This window comes from Tribolium madens, unplaced genomic scaffold, assembly GCF_015345945.1.
Source record: "Tribolium madens isolate multiple individuals breed KSU strain unplaced genomic scaffold, Tmad_KSU_1.1 Scaffold_7;HRSCAF=85;Tcas5.2_LG10, whole genome shotgun sequence".
Classification (NCBI taxonomy): domain Eukaryota; kingdom Metazoa; phylum Arthropoda; class Insecta; order Coleoptera; family Tenebrionidae; genus Tribolium; species Tribolium madens.
In genome coordinates this window covers 4771817-4788951 of record NW_025401050.1, presented here as the reverse complement: position 1 = coordinate 4788951, position 17135 = coordinate 4771817, and the positions used below count along the sequence as shown (strand labels likewise).

Sequence of the window (17135 nt, the reverse complement as noted above, 5' to 3'; positions counted from 1 at the left end):
AATTAAATTTATATACAGAGTGTACCAGCAAGTTAGTAAGGTTTATATGTTAAAATAATTAAAAATTTTGTACACAAAAGTCAGCTAAAAGTGAATTAAACTCATCTACTATCATGTTTTTTTTTTAATAAAACAACTAATTTTTTATGATGTTGTTTTCAAGAAGTAATTGAGATAATTTGACTTCTTTGACAAAAAAACTATTAAAAAAATACACAATAACTGAAACACCAGAAAAAAAATTGTCACTACTTTGAGGAAGAAAGTAACTACAAACTTTAGGGCTGTTCCTACCTAATACTTTTTAGTACATTGCAATTACAAAAATTCAAAAATAGAAAAACATATTTTGAAAAAACTTACTATTAAAAATCCAATTCAGCTAAGTGAAAATTAAAAAAATATTATAAAAATTCTTGGGTTTCTATTGGTAGCACTAAAAAGTTTTTTTTTCTATTTCGGTGTTAGAATAATAAGTCTATTCCAGCATCCAAATGAGGTCATTTGAGTGCTGGAATAAGTCGTTCGCGGTAATTTAATTTTAGTGACGGACTTTCTTCACAATTCATTTTCAAATGTGAAAATAAAAATTATTTTTATTTTTTACAGCCGCCTAAAATTATTCCACACATAAATGTCGCCAACCGTCGCAAAATTCTCTAGAAAAAAAAATAATTTTCGTTTTTTAATTTATAAAATGATATAAAGCGGCGAAATAGAAAAAATAGTATAAAGCACCTGTTGCAGAAGGTTCTTCAAGCACTCATTTGTTCCTCAACTCGCCGCTTCGCGGCTCGTTTCGGAATTTCAAATTTGTGCTTTTACAACTTGTACTTTAATATACTATTCTTTTTTCTTTAAGATATTTCTAGAATGCTCATTATGATTTACTACTTTTATTAAAATATGCAAAAACACAATTTCCAAAAACTCAAAATTTTTTGATTACTACCTATTTTTCACTTTATGTTATTTTTGTTTACTTGCAACTACCTGAAAAGTAAAATAATTTTGTAAACTCTAGGGTAAATTCATACGTTGTTACATTCAATAAATATTAAAAGATTTAACTCTTTAAGTCAACATTCTAGTTTATTACTTAGGCCAGTTTGGCTTTCTTAAATTCACTTTCAACTAGAAGCTTATTACTATAGCCAATAATTCCTAAACAACGATCATAAACTTGCAGTTGGTACCATGTAATAGAGAACATAGATAAGCATGAATAATTTTAACTTTTAATAAAATGTTATTCTGATTTTTTTCATGCAAATAGCTATTTTTTTCCAGCTGTCGTAGGCTTCAAATGCCCCACGAAAGTCCCCTCAAACAGCCCCGCCGCCAAATTCTGGCCCTATCCTCGATTCGCCGTCCCCGGTGACTGTCACCGTCTCATCACTTGTGTCAATGGATTCCCCCGTTTGATTTCCTGCGGTGAAGGAAAAGCCTTCGATCAGAACACTTTGACATGTGAAGAACCAGAATTGGTTCCTCACTGTGCCAACCATATTAGAAAATAAAATTTAAACAAAAAAAAAATACAAAAATTAAATTTAAAAAATTCGGTTTGTTCATATTTTTGTTTTGTTTGTCAAATTTCTGTTCGTTTCGATCTTGTAAAAGTCTATTTATGTGCTTGTACATACAGTTTTAATAAATTTATACAGAAATTTTTATTTTGTGTTTCATTTCATCTATGGACAAATGTAAAAGATTTTAAAAAACAATCCCAAAAAATTCTAAAATGTTACCAAGTGAACCACCTACAAATTTTATACAGGGTGCACCAAAACTCGCGCCCCAGAGAAAAATGCCATATAAGGTAAGATACCAGGAACATGGAAAAAATGTTAAAAAAATTTTATCTATAAAAATTTCGAAATTATGAGGGTTTAAAGTTTGCACTTTGACTCTATTTATTTCTGTTGGAAAAATAATTTTCCAAGTTTTTTTGCTATTAAAAGAAGAAACAAGGAAGCTGTATCCTAAATTGTAATTCTGTTCAATGTTATTTGTGGCTTTTATTGGCAAAATTTTTGTCCTTTTACTAAATAATTGTAAAAAAACATATACAAGATCATCAGTATCATTAAATATATATAAAAAAAATGTCAAATGTCAAAAAATAAATGTCAAAATTTTTTGACAGTTAGGATTTTTTAAACATTTTTTTCATGTTCCTGGTATCTTACCTTACTTGAAAATTTTCTCTGGGCGCGAGTTCTGGCGCACCCTGTATATCGTCTATTTTTCAAATACAGATTTTGACGTTTAATTGGTTATCTATGTTACAATGATAATAGATACAAGTTTTGGAAATCTTAGATGAAACGTTCTGCTTGTGTAAATCACATATACAAGTACATAAATTCAAAAAAATTAATTACAAAAACTTTTACATTTAAGAAATCTGTGAAAGGTTTCCACAGAGGTCACTATTAAGTACATCATTTGCTAAAAAATTCAACCTCACCGTTGCTCCAATTAGATTAGAAACTCTAAAGCCCATCCAATTAACCGTTTCTCACGCACATGTCTCTACCAAAAGTGTGACAACTTAAAAACCGTAAGTAAATTCTCTTTCCAAAAATTAGCATCACGTTCAAACCATTAAACTTATGCGAAAAAGTAACAGTTGGTAAAATTGTAATGATAATTGCAACGTTACTAGATTAGTTTTCTCCGCAATCGGAAATTTAATGTGAGAGAAGATTTGGAATTTGAATGTCTTCTCGCCGATATATAAGTTGGTTCACTGACCTAATTGTTCAGTTTACTGAGTGTGTTTTAACTGCAGTGGCCGACTTAAGTGTGCTTCTTCTTCTACTGACCATATACATGCTTCCTGTTACGAATTTTCTTCGATTTTGAAAAAAATGAAGGTATTTATCACGTTTTGTGTTTGCCGTGGAAGAATTCCTAGAAGTAATGCCAAATCGGGCTTTCAGAAGGTTTCTAGTACATGAGAAATGAGCATTGTGGCACAGCTCCGGGTCTCAACTTGATAAGACAGATTTTTAAATTTGAGTTGTTTCATTTTAGAAAATTTAATAAAAAATTAGATACATTTTTAAACCAAAGAAACACATCTTCGTTTCAAAACTGAGTTTCAGTTCGATGTTAAATGATTTATAAAATATGGTAGTACAAATAGTACAAAACCTACTTACAGTGTGTTTGCAAAAGTACAAAGTAGTTAAAGCATATACTTAAAAAAATTAAAACTTTTAAAAAATAATTTTTTGAATAAGTTTTTTTTAAATAATTTATCTGATAGATAAGTAGGTATATCTAATTTAATAGAATAAAAACAGAGTTCTATACTCTGCTTTTTAAGTCTTATCACATTGGCGATTTTATTTATTTGACAACTATATGATACTTTGACAATAATGATAGTTCTTGTTAAAAATGACTTTGGTTATTATCTTAAAGCTGTTTCTGTGAGTTGCTTTTTATTAAAATTATGTTTTTCACAAACATTTTCGTCATTTAACTTGCCTAAACTCATTTGTCAAAGTGACATCATTGTCAAAATAATAAAACCGCCAATGTGATAGGACTTAAAAAGCAGAGAAAAATCAAGAGAAATGTCCAAAATCAAGAAAAAAAAATAACTTTTTTTCCTCTTAGTTAGAATAATAAAGTTTTAATTGCAGATTTGCTGGTTTTAGGTAAAGCAAAAAATATTTTTCCTTTGTAGTTTTGGCGTAAAATCAAAGATAATTTTTTTTCCTCTTGTAAACCCAATCCGGAGACATACTGTATATAAAGTGTGTTGGTGAAATCAAAATCAAAATTTTACTGACAAAGCAAAGTATGTATAGGTATTTTTTATAATGAGTTAGGTAATCGTATTTAAGTTAGAAAAAAAATATTTTTTTTCTTTTCATCAAAATGCACTTGTCACAATGTCACTGATAACCTAAGTTTTTCTTAAAAAAATACAAATTTGTCTTAACTCCAATTAATTACTCCTATGTATTATCATTAAAACAATAATGTGCACATATTTTATATTATTATTTATTTTTATTAAATATTTTTGAAATTTAATTTGCTATTGCTTCAATGTTCTTAAAATTTACACCACAATAAATGAGTTCACAAATTAAAATTACAAAGAAATTGATGAATAATAATTATCAAAAAACTAAAAAAAAATAATTTTAAATTCTAGTTGCTTATTATCCTACTAAGTAAGTACTAAGTACTAAGTAAGTACTAAGTACTATAAAAATGTGATGATTTAACAAGAATACAATTTTTCGAAATTTCCTTTTATTTTTGAGTTCTACAAAAAAATTATTTTTTTTAAATGGCAACCCACTGTAAAATCATTTTTCTCATAAGAGCTATACTCTAAGGATTACAACTATCTGCTTTATTTTTAATTTTTCAAAAAAATTTTTTCACATAAATTGCAATTTTGACAAAAAAAATCTCATAACTCAAAAACAAAACAAAATTTCGTTCTGAAATTACGATCACATTTTTTATATTGCTTTAATTTATATTAATTATTATTTTCCGGAGGCAAATGATTAAAAATAAAACCGCTTGGTTCCATACTTTATATTCAGCCTGTATAATAGCAATGAATAAATTGAATAATAAATTCAATAATTAAAAATAAATTTTGGATTTTTTTTTACAATACCTAATTTAATTTCAAAAATTATATTACTAAAAAAGTCGACAAAAAAATTAGGCAACTGTTACTAAAAACATCTTAAATTTGCTATTGTGTTAAAATACAGGGTACACCAGAACTCGCGCCTCAGAGGAAAATGCCATATAAAGTGAGATACCAGGAACATGGAAAAAATGTTAAAAAAATTTTATATAGAAAAATTTTGAAGTTATGAGGGTTTAAAGTTTGCACTTTGACTCTATTTATTTCTGTTGGAAAAATAATTTTCTAAGTTTTTTTGCTATAGACTATTAAAAGAGGAAACAAGGAAGCTATAGCCTAAATTGTAACTCTGTTCAATGTTATTTGTGGCTTTTATTGGCAAAATTTTGGTACCTTTACTAAATAATTGTAAAAAAACATATACAAGATCATCAGTATCATTAAATAGACATAAAAAATGTCAAATGTCAAAAAATAAATGTCAAATTTTTTTTGACAGATAGAATTTTTTAAATATTTTTTTCATGGTCCTGGTATCTTATCTTACTTGAAATTTTTCTCTCGGGCGCGAGTTCTGGCGCACCTGTGTGTTTTGGTTAAAAAAAAATCAAAATTAAATAAGTAATTTCTTCTTGCAGTCGATCAATAAAATTACCTTAAAATTTTTACTAAAACAGATACTAAATTGATAAAATCTTTTTAAGGCTCAACATAAGCATTTCAAATTACCTTTAAAACGTAATTTCCTTTTTACATTAAAAAATCCAATAAAATATCAAAATATCAAATTTTAAATAAATTTTATATTTGTATGATCTAAATCTTTTTTTAATTAAAATTATTTTTCACGCAAATTTTAAAATTTACTAAAATGTGACCTCACGTCTTAGACGGTACAAAACTGTATTAAGCCTTCAATTAAATTTCTCATCAAAGTGACCTGTGAATTTAAAAATAAGTTGGCAAAATTTTATAATAAAGACATTTTTTACATTTTAGGCTATTTTAATTAAAAACTTTTTATATAATTAAAAGCACAGTAGAAAAAAAAACGCACTTAATTTTTTATTATATTATTAATTATAATTTTTTATTCTTTTGTATCGTAAATAAGAATAAACTTTTAAAAAACATGCCACAGACATAATGCATAATAAAAAAGCATTCAACTTCATCACAAACAGAGTGAATTAAAAAAAAACTAAACAAAATTATTACTTACAATTTATTTTATAAGATAATTGTGTTTAAATGTTTTTTCGGTTTGATTAAATTTTACCCTTTTCTCAAAATTGTTCTAAAAACCATTCAGAATTGTCCGTTTATCACGCACACCCATATCACCGTATGTCATTACCACCCAAGTCACATACCCATCCGGTTTTGGTCGAGTCCAATGACCCACAACTGATCCCAATAAAAACCCATCAATTTGAACCCATCCGGAAGGAAGAAACCGTCCACACACTGACCTGAATTTTTTCCCCATCCGATTTCACCATTTTGCACAAAAATAGCGCTTCTAATATCCAGGTCATTGAATACTACCATGACCTCCCCCTATTTTGGTTTCAGTTTTCGACCATTTGTCTCTCCATCCTCCTGACTGCAACTCTGACAACCTGCGAATACCCCCGACCGAAGTACCGCGGACCGCCCCCGTTCCCCAAACCGCCCCCCTTCCAGCAATTCGCCAAGAAATGGCAACAGCACCCCCCGAGGCCCCCGATCCGCCCGCGACCCATCCCACTGCATATGCCCAAGCATCACCAAATCCAAATGGGGGCGGCGAGTGTGAACAGACCGGTGGCGGTGCCAGTGAGGAATTTCTGGAAAAATACTCAAACGACCTTTAGGACGCCAGTGGAGAATTACAATCACCATCATAAGCATTTCATGACTTCGGCGCCGGTGTTTCCTAAGAAGGTTTTCCAGTCGTCGCCGGCGATTGCTGTAGCCCAAGATTATGATTTGCAAATTCAGAGTAATAATATTGCACCGATTCAAACGATTAAACAGATTGGGGAAAAAGGACCCATACACACTATTCCAGCACCCAATTTGAGTCTTGCTGATAAGCCAAAGGTGGTGGAAGAGGTGAAACAACACGTGCAGAGACAACCGTTAGTGATAGAAGAGGTTTGTAGTTTTTTTTCTTTTTTCGCACTCTATTTTAGTAATTATAAAATGAATGATTTTGAAAATAATCTTGTCCCAAAAACCTTGGACTGTTTAAATTTATGCAAATTCATATAAAACAACGTTAGGAAATCTGTCAAGTGGGTTTATCTGTATTATTTATACAAAGTTTTGAACAATTCGTCAGATTTTCTAAAACAATATTATTGTGTAAAAGAAAAGAAAGAGCGCAAAAAATCACAGCCATACTTGCGAGTAGAATACATTATTTTTACTACTGTATTCACTCTAACTACAGTAGTAGACAAATTTTGTTTTATTTATTTCTTTAAAATAAATATCTTATTTCAATCTGGCATTATAAAACAAGCCCTTTAATTTTTAAATATTTTTTTTTATCCTAAAATACCTCGCGATCAATTAGATTTCTAATCAAAGTGACCTCTCTCTTTGAAATTAAGTTGACAAGAAACATATTTTATTCACAATCACTAATGTAATATGCCCATTACTAACCTTTTTAAGGTTGGGAAACATGTCATTATTTCTCATGAAGAGTAATAAATGTTACTCCTCTTGGGTGGTAATATGCAGGATTGCCAACGTTAAAATTACGAAAATACCTGAATTTTTTTCTTTTAAATTGTCAAGTTACGCATAATATTTCGCTAAATTAGTATAAATTGCTTTTGTAGCAGTTTCTCTTAATTCTGGGTGAGTACATTGCTCCATTTCGATGACTTTAAATCAGATTTACACATTATTTCAATATTTTCTTTGACATTTCTAAAATGTCAAAAATCAAACGTCATTTGGATGGCCTACCACGTTTGGACCTTAACTTTGTTAGAATTTTATTTTAGTCAAATTTTTGACTTAAAATAATGTGATTGTGAATAAAATAGCATACAAACCTCGATGGTAATGGCATTACTCCTTGTGCTTTATCCGATCTCGAGGCTAGCGCCTCTCGATCGTATACATAAGCACTCGGGATAATGCCATATTTACCACCTCGCTTGTAATGTACTATTCTGTTTCTAGTATATTCAACGTTGCCAAATTAATATCAACTCACAGTCTATTTTTATTACGCTGGTTTATACTTTAGCTGAAAGTTATAATTTCTTATAGATTTATGGAAACACAAAAACCGCCAAACAGCAAATTAAAAATGAGTTGTTTTACTTTGTTTTTTATACTTTTTAATCTTTTGTGTCGATCTTTGAATCTTTCAAATTTTGGTAAAAACGTTCCCTCTGTTCGTCACTCATGCTGCCTGAGTTTTTAGAAAAGAAGTCCAAATACGAGTCAATGAAACGAATTTTAAGGCACATTTGTCTAAATCTGGTGGTAATTTTGCAATACTTCAGCAACAATTTAAATTTTAAATCGGAGACATTTGTGCAGAAATTAGGAAAATTATCGTTCGTAACAAAAAACTGTGAAGTAATAAAAAAAAATACTCGTAATTATTATTTTTGTTTAATTAAAAGTAAATAAACATAAAAATAATTTAAGTAACGAGATATTAAACAAGTTATTATTTGTAAATAGTGTTATAAATTATTGAACGGTAATTTACTTTTAGTTTAAAATTTGAAAAGTATTTACTCGCTTACTTGCTATTGGTTTGACATTTCTCAAAGAGGTTGGAAATTTCTATTATTACCAAATATTATTTCATTTTTGTACTTTTCTGTTACTACACAAATTTATTTAGACATGTTTCTCAGTCGATTTTTCTAGAATAAAAAAAGTTTTCAGAATAAACTAAAAAAATATTTATTTTCAAAATTATTTTTTTTATAGAAACAATTTTAAATAATAATCAATCTGTTTTCTATCTATAAGTTATTCAAAAATCAAGTATTTTTGTATAGTAGTAGAAACAATTCGTTTACTGCAATTTAAAAGTTATAAGTTTGAAAAAAAAAAAGATTTTGAATTTGAAACAATTATTCAACAAAATTTTTAAGTTGTGAAATTCGCCATCTGCTATAATTTCGCTCACGATAAAAAAGCATTTATACCTATTATTTAAGTTTACAGCAATTTTACACGAGTTTATAATTCGCAAAATAGATTATTAGGCATTTAAGCAATTTTATAATTTTGTTGTAATTTAAACTAAGATTTTTTGATACATAGAAAAAAAACTTTTAGCATTTTCAATAATAATTTTTGTTAATTGTGAAAGCTAAAATACTAGAGGTTTGTTATATTATTATGACGTTTTATCTACGACCCAAAGTAAAATCAACAATACTTTTAGTAAATGCTTCCTTACGCCTGTATGCTGTAAATTAACTCCGGTTGTAGATAAACAATATTATAACAAAAACAATGCTTTTTTATCTATAAAGCACATTTTGAAACATGTCGTTATTAAAATTATACAAAGTTTATTATAAAAAAAACGTCTATTAAGACTGCGGTGTAAATTTCATGAAGGTACGTCTTGAATAGTAATATCAACATCTGCCAGTTATGTCAAATTTAACAATTTCTGAACCGTTTTCTTTCGATAAATATTTATAAAGCTATTTTTTTCTAGAACTAAAAGTCCAATAAAAAATCTCATGTTAATTACAAAAAAAATAACCGAAACAGTCTCAGCTTAGCCCTCTAATACGAGTATAAGCACTAATAAGTAAAAAACATTGATAAGTAGAAGTAAATCTTCCGATATTTAATAAATAATTTAATAAAATCGGTAAATAAATTAGCAAATTACATATTTAATAAATAGATCAATTTTTTAGGCAAATTGTAAAACACCCTGTATATTTAAATTGCTATGCAAAGTGTAAAGCCTGTAATAAATTTGATTTTGCCAAAAAAAAAAACAACTTATTTCAAAAACTAAGCATAATCGACCAATAGAAGTTTATAGTTTAAAAACGTTGGAATTAAAAGCTACATCCAAAAATGCCAAAAAACATGTAATGTTTCATTTGAAAAAATACAAATTTATATGGTAATTTATTTTGGGACACACTGTATAGTTGAAAATAATTTCAGGCGATGCACTAATTTCGAGTTTCCTATATTTCCTATATAAATTTATTAAAATTTTAACAATTAAAGGTCAATAATAGAGTACCAACTCGCTGCGACAGCCTGAATAAAAAAAAAAGAGAAAAGAAATAAATAAAAACGACCTTTTAATATCCAGAAAACAGTTTTGTGTAGATTTATATTTCTATATTTATTTTTAAATTTACAAAATTTGAATTTACACAAAAGTTCTTTCCAAAATCTGAATAAAAAATTCTTTCAATTCTTTTTAAAAACACATTAACAACCATTTATTGTAAATTGATTATTACTATTGTCGCACACAGGTGAAACAACAGAGACAACCCGAGGCCACCTCCTACGTCCAAGTCCAAAAATCCCACTCATACCAAGTAACCGAAGCCCCCGAACTTGCCAAACCCACCCTCTTTAAAAACTACTATGAAACCGCCTACCAAAACCCCACCGAACTCTACCAACTCCTCAACGCTTACTCCCAAGGTGGCACAATCGCAGTTCCCGTCGTCCAAGACCCTCAAGACTACCTCCAATACTCTTCCCTCTTCTCTCAACAACCCCAAAACTATGTCGAGCAAGTCGCCCCTGAACACGTCGCGATGGACAAGAGCAGTTTTGAGGAAACAAGAAAAGAACCCTCCTCACAAGTCACCGCCACCTACAACCTCGAACCTGACGTTTCTGAATCGATAATTCAATCACAATACGTCCAAAATTATTTCGATTCTAAGCCTAAAAACAACGTCGAACCTGACGCCAAGCCTAGTGAGAAGAATAATTCAATTCCGGAGGGTTTTTACGTGAGTCTTCCGAATAAAGAAGCAGCGGAAAAATTAGCATCTTTGCAAGCTGCTGGAAAATTGAACAGTAATTTGATGCAGATTGGGAAAGGTGGGCAAGAGCCTATTTACGTCCAAGAAGAAAGTCAAGAACGTGAAGAAGCCGATGATGAAAGTTACGACGAGTATCCTCAAGATGATTTAGCTCCAGAAGAAGTGAATCAAAGCGGAGACGAGTCTTTCGGACATAGACTCCAGCCAAAGACGTAATAATTTATTCTATTTATTATTTATTTATTTGTTTCTTATTGTTGTTTTGCATAAATAAATATTTTGTTACTTACTTACTTTTGGTTTTTGTGTGTCGTTACTTTCTAAGCAATAATAATTGGGATAAGAAAACAGTGAAAGCTCCCAGCCGAATTTATTATACCCATCACAGAAGAAAAAAATCATAATTATAGGCTACTAGAAGTTTGGCAGAGTTTTTCTACGTAAACAACTTTCTATAGTTTGGTGATAAGAGGATACAAAAGTAGGCATTCGAGTGCAAGGCCGTTCTTCTGCATATTAAAGTGTCACAGCTTTGAAAGTGTGTCAAGCGGAGAAACAAGTAACCTGAATATAATTAAAAGATGATGGCTATAATTTTTAAAGCAAGTGACCTTTTGTAAAGAAAAAACAATGCACAAATTTTATTATTTAAATATGTAATTATAACATATACTTAAAAAATAATTGATTGTACAAATAAAAAAAGTACCTACTGTTTGTCCTGAAACGACTTAAAAAAAATGTTTGACAACCCTGAAACTGTTTTATTAAAGCAGAAAATAGCAGTTTTTACTCAATATTAGTCCCAAACTTTAAAAGTAACAAAAATTTGGGATAGCCTCATTACCAAAATCAAACGTTTCTTAAATTCCGTTAAATTCTTCTCCATTTAGGGAAAAAAAATGAGCGAATTATTTAAAAAAAATGAGTTAAGGTTATTTAAAGTTTCCTAAATGTAACCTTAAATTGTGGTGGTTTGTTAATTATTTTTTCAATTATGGATACACCAAAGAAAAGATCTAACCTTTTTCTTTCATGTGCCCAAATACGATTTTAAAATACTAAAAAGCGGTAGAGTTATCGATTTTTAAATAGAAAGATGCAAGTCCAAAAAAATTCAAAAAATGTTATTATTAGAAAAAAAAAACGGTTTCACTTATTTTTAGGTACAGAAACGTCTACATACAGAATGATTCTTAAATAGACCGACAAAATTTTATCACAGCTTCCCTAGTACAAATGGAGACAAACTGTACCCTTTTTACGTTTATATTTTGTAGGGGCAAAACCCCCTTGATCCGTGCCACTTACGGCGCTTATGAATTGTTGCAATGATCAAGTACATTTTGATCAAATTAATACCATGGTTTCCACTACCTGTGCTAATACTATTTACGAACACATCAGTGGCGTACGCTTTACCTTGAAAATAACTTTAATAAATTTTATTTGGAGAACGGTTAAACAAAGAATTTTTTAAATATTTTATCCAGCATGTTCTCATTTGATACTACCAAGGATAAGTTTTTGTCGGTCTATTTAAGAATCACCCTGTATTTCGAAAACTTAGGTATAGAGGAAGCTGATGAAAACTCTCTCAAAATCACTTGAGTAATCCAAAAACACAACAAAATATAGCTTTCTATTGAAAACATCGAAGTTAATACCGTACCGCCATCTTTAAAGTATTTTTATTGAACAAGACCTAACTTATTATAACTATACAGAGTGTTTCACACAACCCAAATATACAAAAGTCACAAAACACTGTTTAAGTTCTCGGTTTAAGAGAATCTATTTTTTTCTGAAAATCGGTGCATCGTACAAAAATAACAAAAGAAACATTTTTTGAAGAAAATTTTCCAATAAATCCGAATCTGTCAAGAAATTAAAAAAAACTTCATCCAAAAAAAAATTACGCCTCAAATAAATTTACCCCAGTGACTTCGCCACCTTAAAAAGTCCAAAATTTTTGAAATCACCAATAAATTCAGATTCAAAAAATTTCTTCAGATGTAATCTTTCGTAAATTTATGTCAACCGGTTACTGAGATAACTAAAAAAAAGCCTTTTGTCCGCCATCAGAAGGCTGTAAGCATTTCCGAACATAGGTTGTTTAGTGTAATTATTGAGTTAATATACAATTTTTAGTTTATGTTTGCCAAAACTAGAAATCACATATTGAATTAGGCGCCATTACCTTTTGATTCGTCAAACTGCCAACAATGGCAGCACGTGTTAACATGTTGTTGTGGTTTATTGCGAAGTTTTAATAGCGATTTTTAAATATTTAAGGGTTCATGACGCCCTAAACCCACCGTTTCACCGAAGAAATAAAATAATCAAACGCTACGAATCGAGAAAATCGTTTAATATCACCATCAAGTGTAATTTATTGCACTCCGATTGTTGCACATGCTCCATTTGACAATAAGCAAGAAAAAGATGGTAAGGCGGGCCATTGAAGACAATATGAAATTAATTTAATATTTTTTTGTTTTTTTGTTAATTAATTATTTAACCCCGACTTGTAGTTGATGAATTGAAGACTTGAAACATAACCAAAAAGACAGTCAAATATGGAAGAAAATGTTTTGGGCTACGAGACCATAGATGAGGCTTATAGCTTGTTACAGAATGGAATTCTTGTTGAGACTGGCAAGGGGTAAATACCGACAAGTCTACGATGTTATTTTAACAATTTATATGATTTTAGCGTGGTTTGCATGTCTTTAAATGACGCAATATCGTCAGGTCTGAATTTATCAGTAGAGGACCTGAAAAAAGTCGCAAATGAGTTAATCTCGCAACAGAACGTTGGAAGCAAGGACAAAGTTTGTGTAAAGTCGTCCATAAACCTCGACAGTGATGGGTTCTCCAGTGAATGTAGTGATGTGAGCGTCACTTCAACCCCCAGCACCTCCTCAAGCTATATCACATTCACGTCACTATCAAACTCGGAACTGACAACCACAAATGTTACTAAAGACACCAAAATTGTTACTTTTCTCCCAGTCAAGTCTTTACCTCCTGATTTTAAATCAGAACCAAAAACAGGTAGGTAATTTGAAATTTTTCAAATGCAAACTTTACTTCATATTTTGACAGTTAGTAGTGAAGTTGTCCCCAATCCACCTGTTACCAACATTGACGTTCACAAACCCCCAAAAAGGCGCGGGGGATGGCCCAAAGGCCGGAAACGCAAGCCGGAATTGAAGAATTTACCGCCGAAAGCACCCGCGACTGGATATAATCTCTATCTTAATGAACAGCGGAAGTTGTTTAAGGACAGTAAACTGGCCTTTCACGAAATTACCAAAGTTATTGGGAACAAATGGTCGAATTTGAGTTTAGAGGAGAAAAGGCCCTATTTGGCCAAAGCCGAGGAGGACAAAAGGCGGTATAGAGAGGAACTAAAACAGTATAGGCAATCAGACGCATATCGCGCGTATTTGGCGAAAAAGCGGCGGAATCGGTTACAAAACAACGTGTTATCAGAGAGCGACATGGACGCCACTGATGAAATAGATGTAAGTATGAGAAACTTACCCTAAAATCCACAATTTCGAAACAGTCAAACTAACATGGCCGCCATGTTTGAACTGTCGTTTCCCGCTCTCCGCAAGAGGGCGCTTCATTTGTTCAGAAATCACAAAAATGTTCAAAATTAATCATTAATTCTTGTCAGGAGGAGGATAACGAGGAGTTGTACTGCCGAACGTGCGACCAGTGGTTCCACAACCTGCACAACAAACGCGAGCATTTACAGGGCCGCCAACATACCCAATCGGTGGCAGGTGACATCAAACGCGAATTGGACCTCTCGGCGTCCGATAGCGGCATTTTTAGCACGTCTTTGGACGAGTCGAGCCTCGACGCAATGCCTAGCATATCAAAACCTGAAGAAAAATCAAACTCGGTGTCTGATTCCATGGTTAATTTAGTCGCAGCAGTTGCGAGTATGTTTTCCCCTAGATTTGTGTTGGTACTTATTTGAAATTCTAGAGCGGGAGAAAGAAATCAAATCGTTGCAAAGGAAGCTTCAGGAGACAATAATGGCACAAAGTGCACTCTGCCAACAATTAAATGCGTTAAGACAAAGGCACTGTAAACTGAAAAATGATTTGAGTAGTTTGAAAGAACACGAGAGGAACATGGAAGCGAAAGTGGCACAGTTGTGGCAAGTGCCCAGTTGGTTCATTATCACGGATTTCAATACCGAAACGTCGGATTTTAATGAAGAAAACAAGTAACGAGTTTTAATCAGAAGAATTTTAAGGTTATGGGTTATTTGTTTTATATTTATTTATTGTTGAATTGTACAGATTGAACGACAGGTACTGACCGTATATCACAGGATTTAAAAATAAATAACCGCAGCTGATCCTGTATTTACATTATTTATTTAATATTGTATAAAAATGAAATAAATTGAAGGATAAATTTGTTGTTTGTTAATTAAAGATATATCAGTCAATTAAACCTCTTCTACCACCAAAGTACTATCACAGCTTGGACATTTAACAGCGGATTCCCCCAAAATCGACTCGTTTTTTATTTTGGCGAACACAGTTGAACACTTCATGCACTGATACTTAACATCGTCCTTTTTTTTAGGCGATCGCGAATTGATTTTATTTTTTATACACGCGACAAAGGCTTCTATTTCGTCCTCGAAGACATAAATTCGTTGTTTGCGGCTTTTCCTCATCGTCTCGAAATCAACTCTAACTGTTGTCAACTCCTCATCTAAGATTTCGCACTTGGTTATGCTGTCTAGATGCCACTTTTCTCTTTCATTCCCAGTGGAACACTCCCTTTCAGAGAGGTGTGTTTGCCCAATGACTATAAAAATTGGATCAGTTTCCGACTTGACAGTGGCCAAATAAATGCTTTCTTCTCCTTCGATATCTGGTTCGTCTGGAAGCACTTCAATTTTTTTCTCATATTCTTCATTGATGTGGTCAATGGACTCAACCACGACCTCCTTGGTCACTTTCACCGGCTCCTGACTAAAATCCCCGGAATAAATCGTAAAATCGGCCTCATATGGACTTGTACTCAAAGGAAGCGAGAAACTCTCCAACCCCAAAACATCCAACAACCCCGACTGGGAATTCAGCCATGACTCTCCAAACTTTTCATGCAAATTCTCAATTTGTTTCTTTGTTTCCAAATATTGTTTCGGAGTGGGTGGCAATGACGGAATACTGTTCTCCCTCACCGAATTCTCCTCCTCAATCACCACATGGCGCACTCTCCGTGCCTTCTCCGTCGTCAAACTCAAAGAGTCAGTCGAAAAACTGTTGTTACTCCTCATTTGGAGAGGGTAGTAGGAACCGACTAATTTCTTCTCGGTTTTACTCAAAACGACGTTGTTTAACACAAAATGAGTTGTCGCAGTGTTCATGTGGAGGTAACTGGCAGTGCGATTTCGATGATTCGGGTGAAAACTCAAAGGATTGCTTTGCAAATTGAGCCATTGTAGGGCGGCCAAGTGGGATATAGCGATTAGAGACTTGTGGTCCACGAGACAATTATTGCTCAAGTCGAGCACCCAGAGGTTTGTTAGGGTGCGCAGACCAGTAATATCCTCGATAAAGTTGTTTTTCAATATCAGGTTCTGAAATTTATTAAAAAGTTAGTCAATTCTAAGTTGGCGCCAATGTAAATATTTAGTCGCGACATCTATTGGTAAACCAATGTATCAATTTTTCTACCAATTCCTAAACCATTTCATAATTATGGCTCGAGTCTGAGATATTCTCTTTTTCATATTAATGTACATCAAGTAGGTTGTAGAAGTCTAAATGCATCTTTAATTTAAAGGCTGATTCACATAAAAAGTGTCATTAATGTCATTTCAAACAAATTTAATCACATCAATAATGACAAAAATCATTATGTTTGTCACCCCTATGTCAATTATGTTGTTAATTGTAATTATTTTTTCGATACTTAGGGCACACATTTATTTGAAAAAATAATTTTAGGGAAGATTGAGGTTAGGACTATTTGAATTTTCGCATGGTTGCCACCTTAAAATGATCCCTTGCAACGACTACTTCGATGCACATTATTATGAAAATAATATTACTAATTAGCAGGGCCGTACCCAAGGGGGGGGATTAGGGGGTTCAAACCCCCCCCCCTCCCGAAATGCTGAGCACTTTGTTATATAGTGTTATAAGTGTTAAAAATTTAGTTTTTTTGTTATTTTAGTGAGTTAATTTTAAATTTTTGTGAATTAATTTTTCATGTGTTAATTATACAGTGTTTCATTTTTATTCTTAGGTACAAATTTAAATACTTGATAAAATATTTAATTTTAAGACAAGTGTTTCGAAAAATGCTATGAAAGGGAGCTACACCCCCTAAAAAGGTACGATTTTTAAAGGGTTTTTCCTAATATTTCAGAATAGATAAAATTACAAAATTTGGTACCTTTATATGTACACCTAAACAAATGCCAAATAACAAAATTTTTA

The 17135-nt window shown here is 31.6% G+C and overlaps 4 protein-coding genes across 4 annotated transcripts in view; 3 read left to right on the top strand and 1 right to left on the bottom strand.

Moving 5' to 3' along the window:
* Positions 1-1676, top strand: part of LOC123010067 (protein obstructor-E) — a 3865-nt gene extending 2189 nt beyond the window's left edge. Inside the window, exon 4 of the mRNA XM_044406742.1 lies at positions 1291-1676. Coding sequence (XP_044262677.1) covers positions 1291-1520 — 230 coding nt within the window. The 3' untranslated portion in view covers positions 1521-1676. The remainder of the gene's footprint in view (positions 1-1290) is intronic.
* Positions 1677-2757: 1081 nt separating this feature from the next.
* Positions 2758-10936, top strand: LOC123009663. The gene is made up of 3 exons (XM_044406116.1): positions 2758-2882; positions 6212-6775; positions 10123-10936. The coding sequence occupies exons 1-3, from the start codon at positions 2877-2879 to the stop codon at positions 10861-10863; spliced, it is 1311 nt and encodes a 436-aa protein (XP_044262051.1). The 5' UTR covers positions 2758-2876; the 3' UTR covers positions 10864-10936.
* A 1926-nt stretch (positions 10937-12862) lies between these two features.
* Positions 12863-15090, top strand: LOC123009469. Its single transcript, XM_044405813.1, has 6 exons — positions 12863-13095; positions 13182-13312; positions 13364-13704; positions 13756-14177; positions 14336-14606; positions 14653-15090. Exons 2-6 carry the CDS (start codon positions 13227-13229, stop codon positions 14898-14900), a joined length of 1368 nt encoding a protein of 455 aa, XP_044261748.1. The 5' UTR covers positions 12863-13095; positions 13182-13226; the 3' UTR covers positions 14901-15090.
* LOC123009468 (serine/threonine-protein kinase 11-interacting protein) overlaps positions 15034-17135 on the bottom strand; it is a 3772-nt gene continuing 1670 nt past the window's right edge. Inside the window, exon 3 of the mRNA XM_044405812.1 lies at positions 15034-16270. Coding sequence (XP_044261747.1) covers positions 15125-16270 — 1146 coding nt within the window. The 3' untranslated portion in view covers positions 15034-15124. The remainder of the gene's footprint in view (positions 16271-17135) is intronic.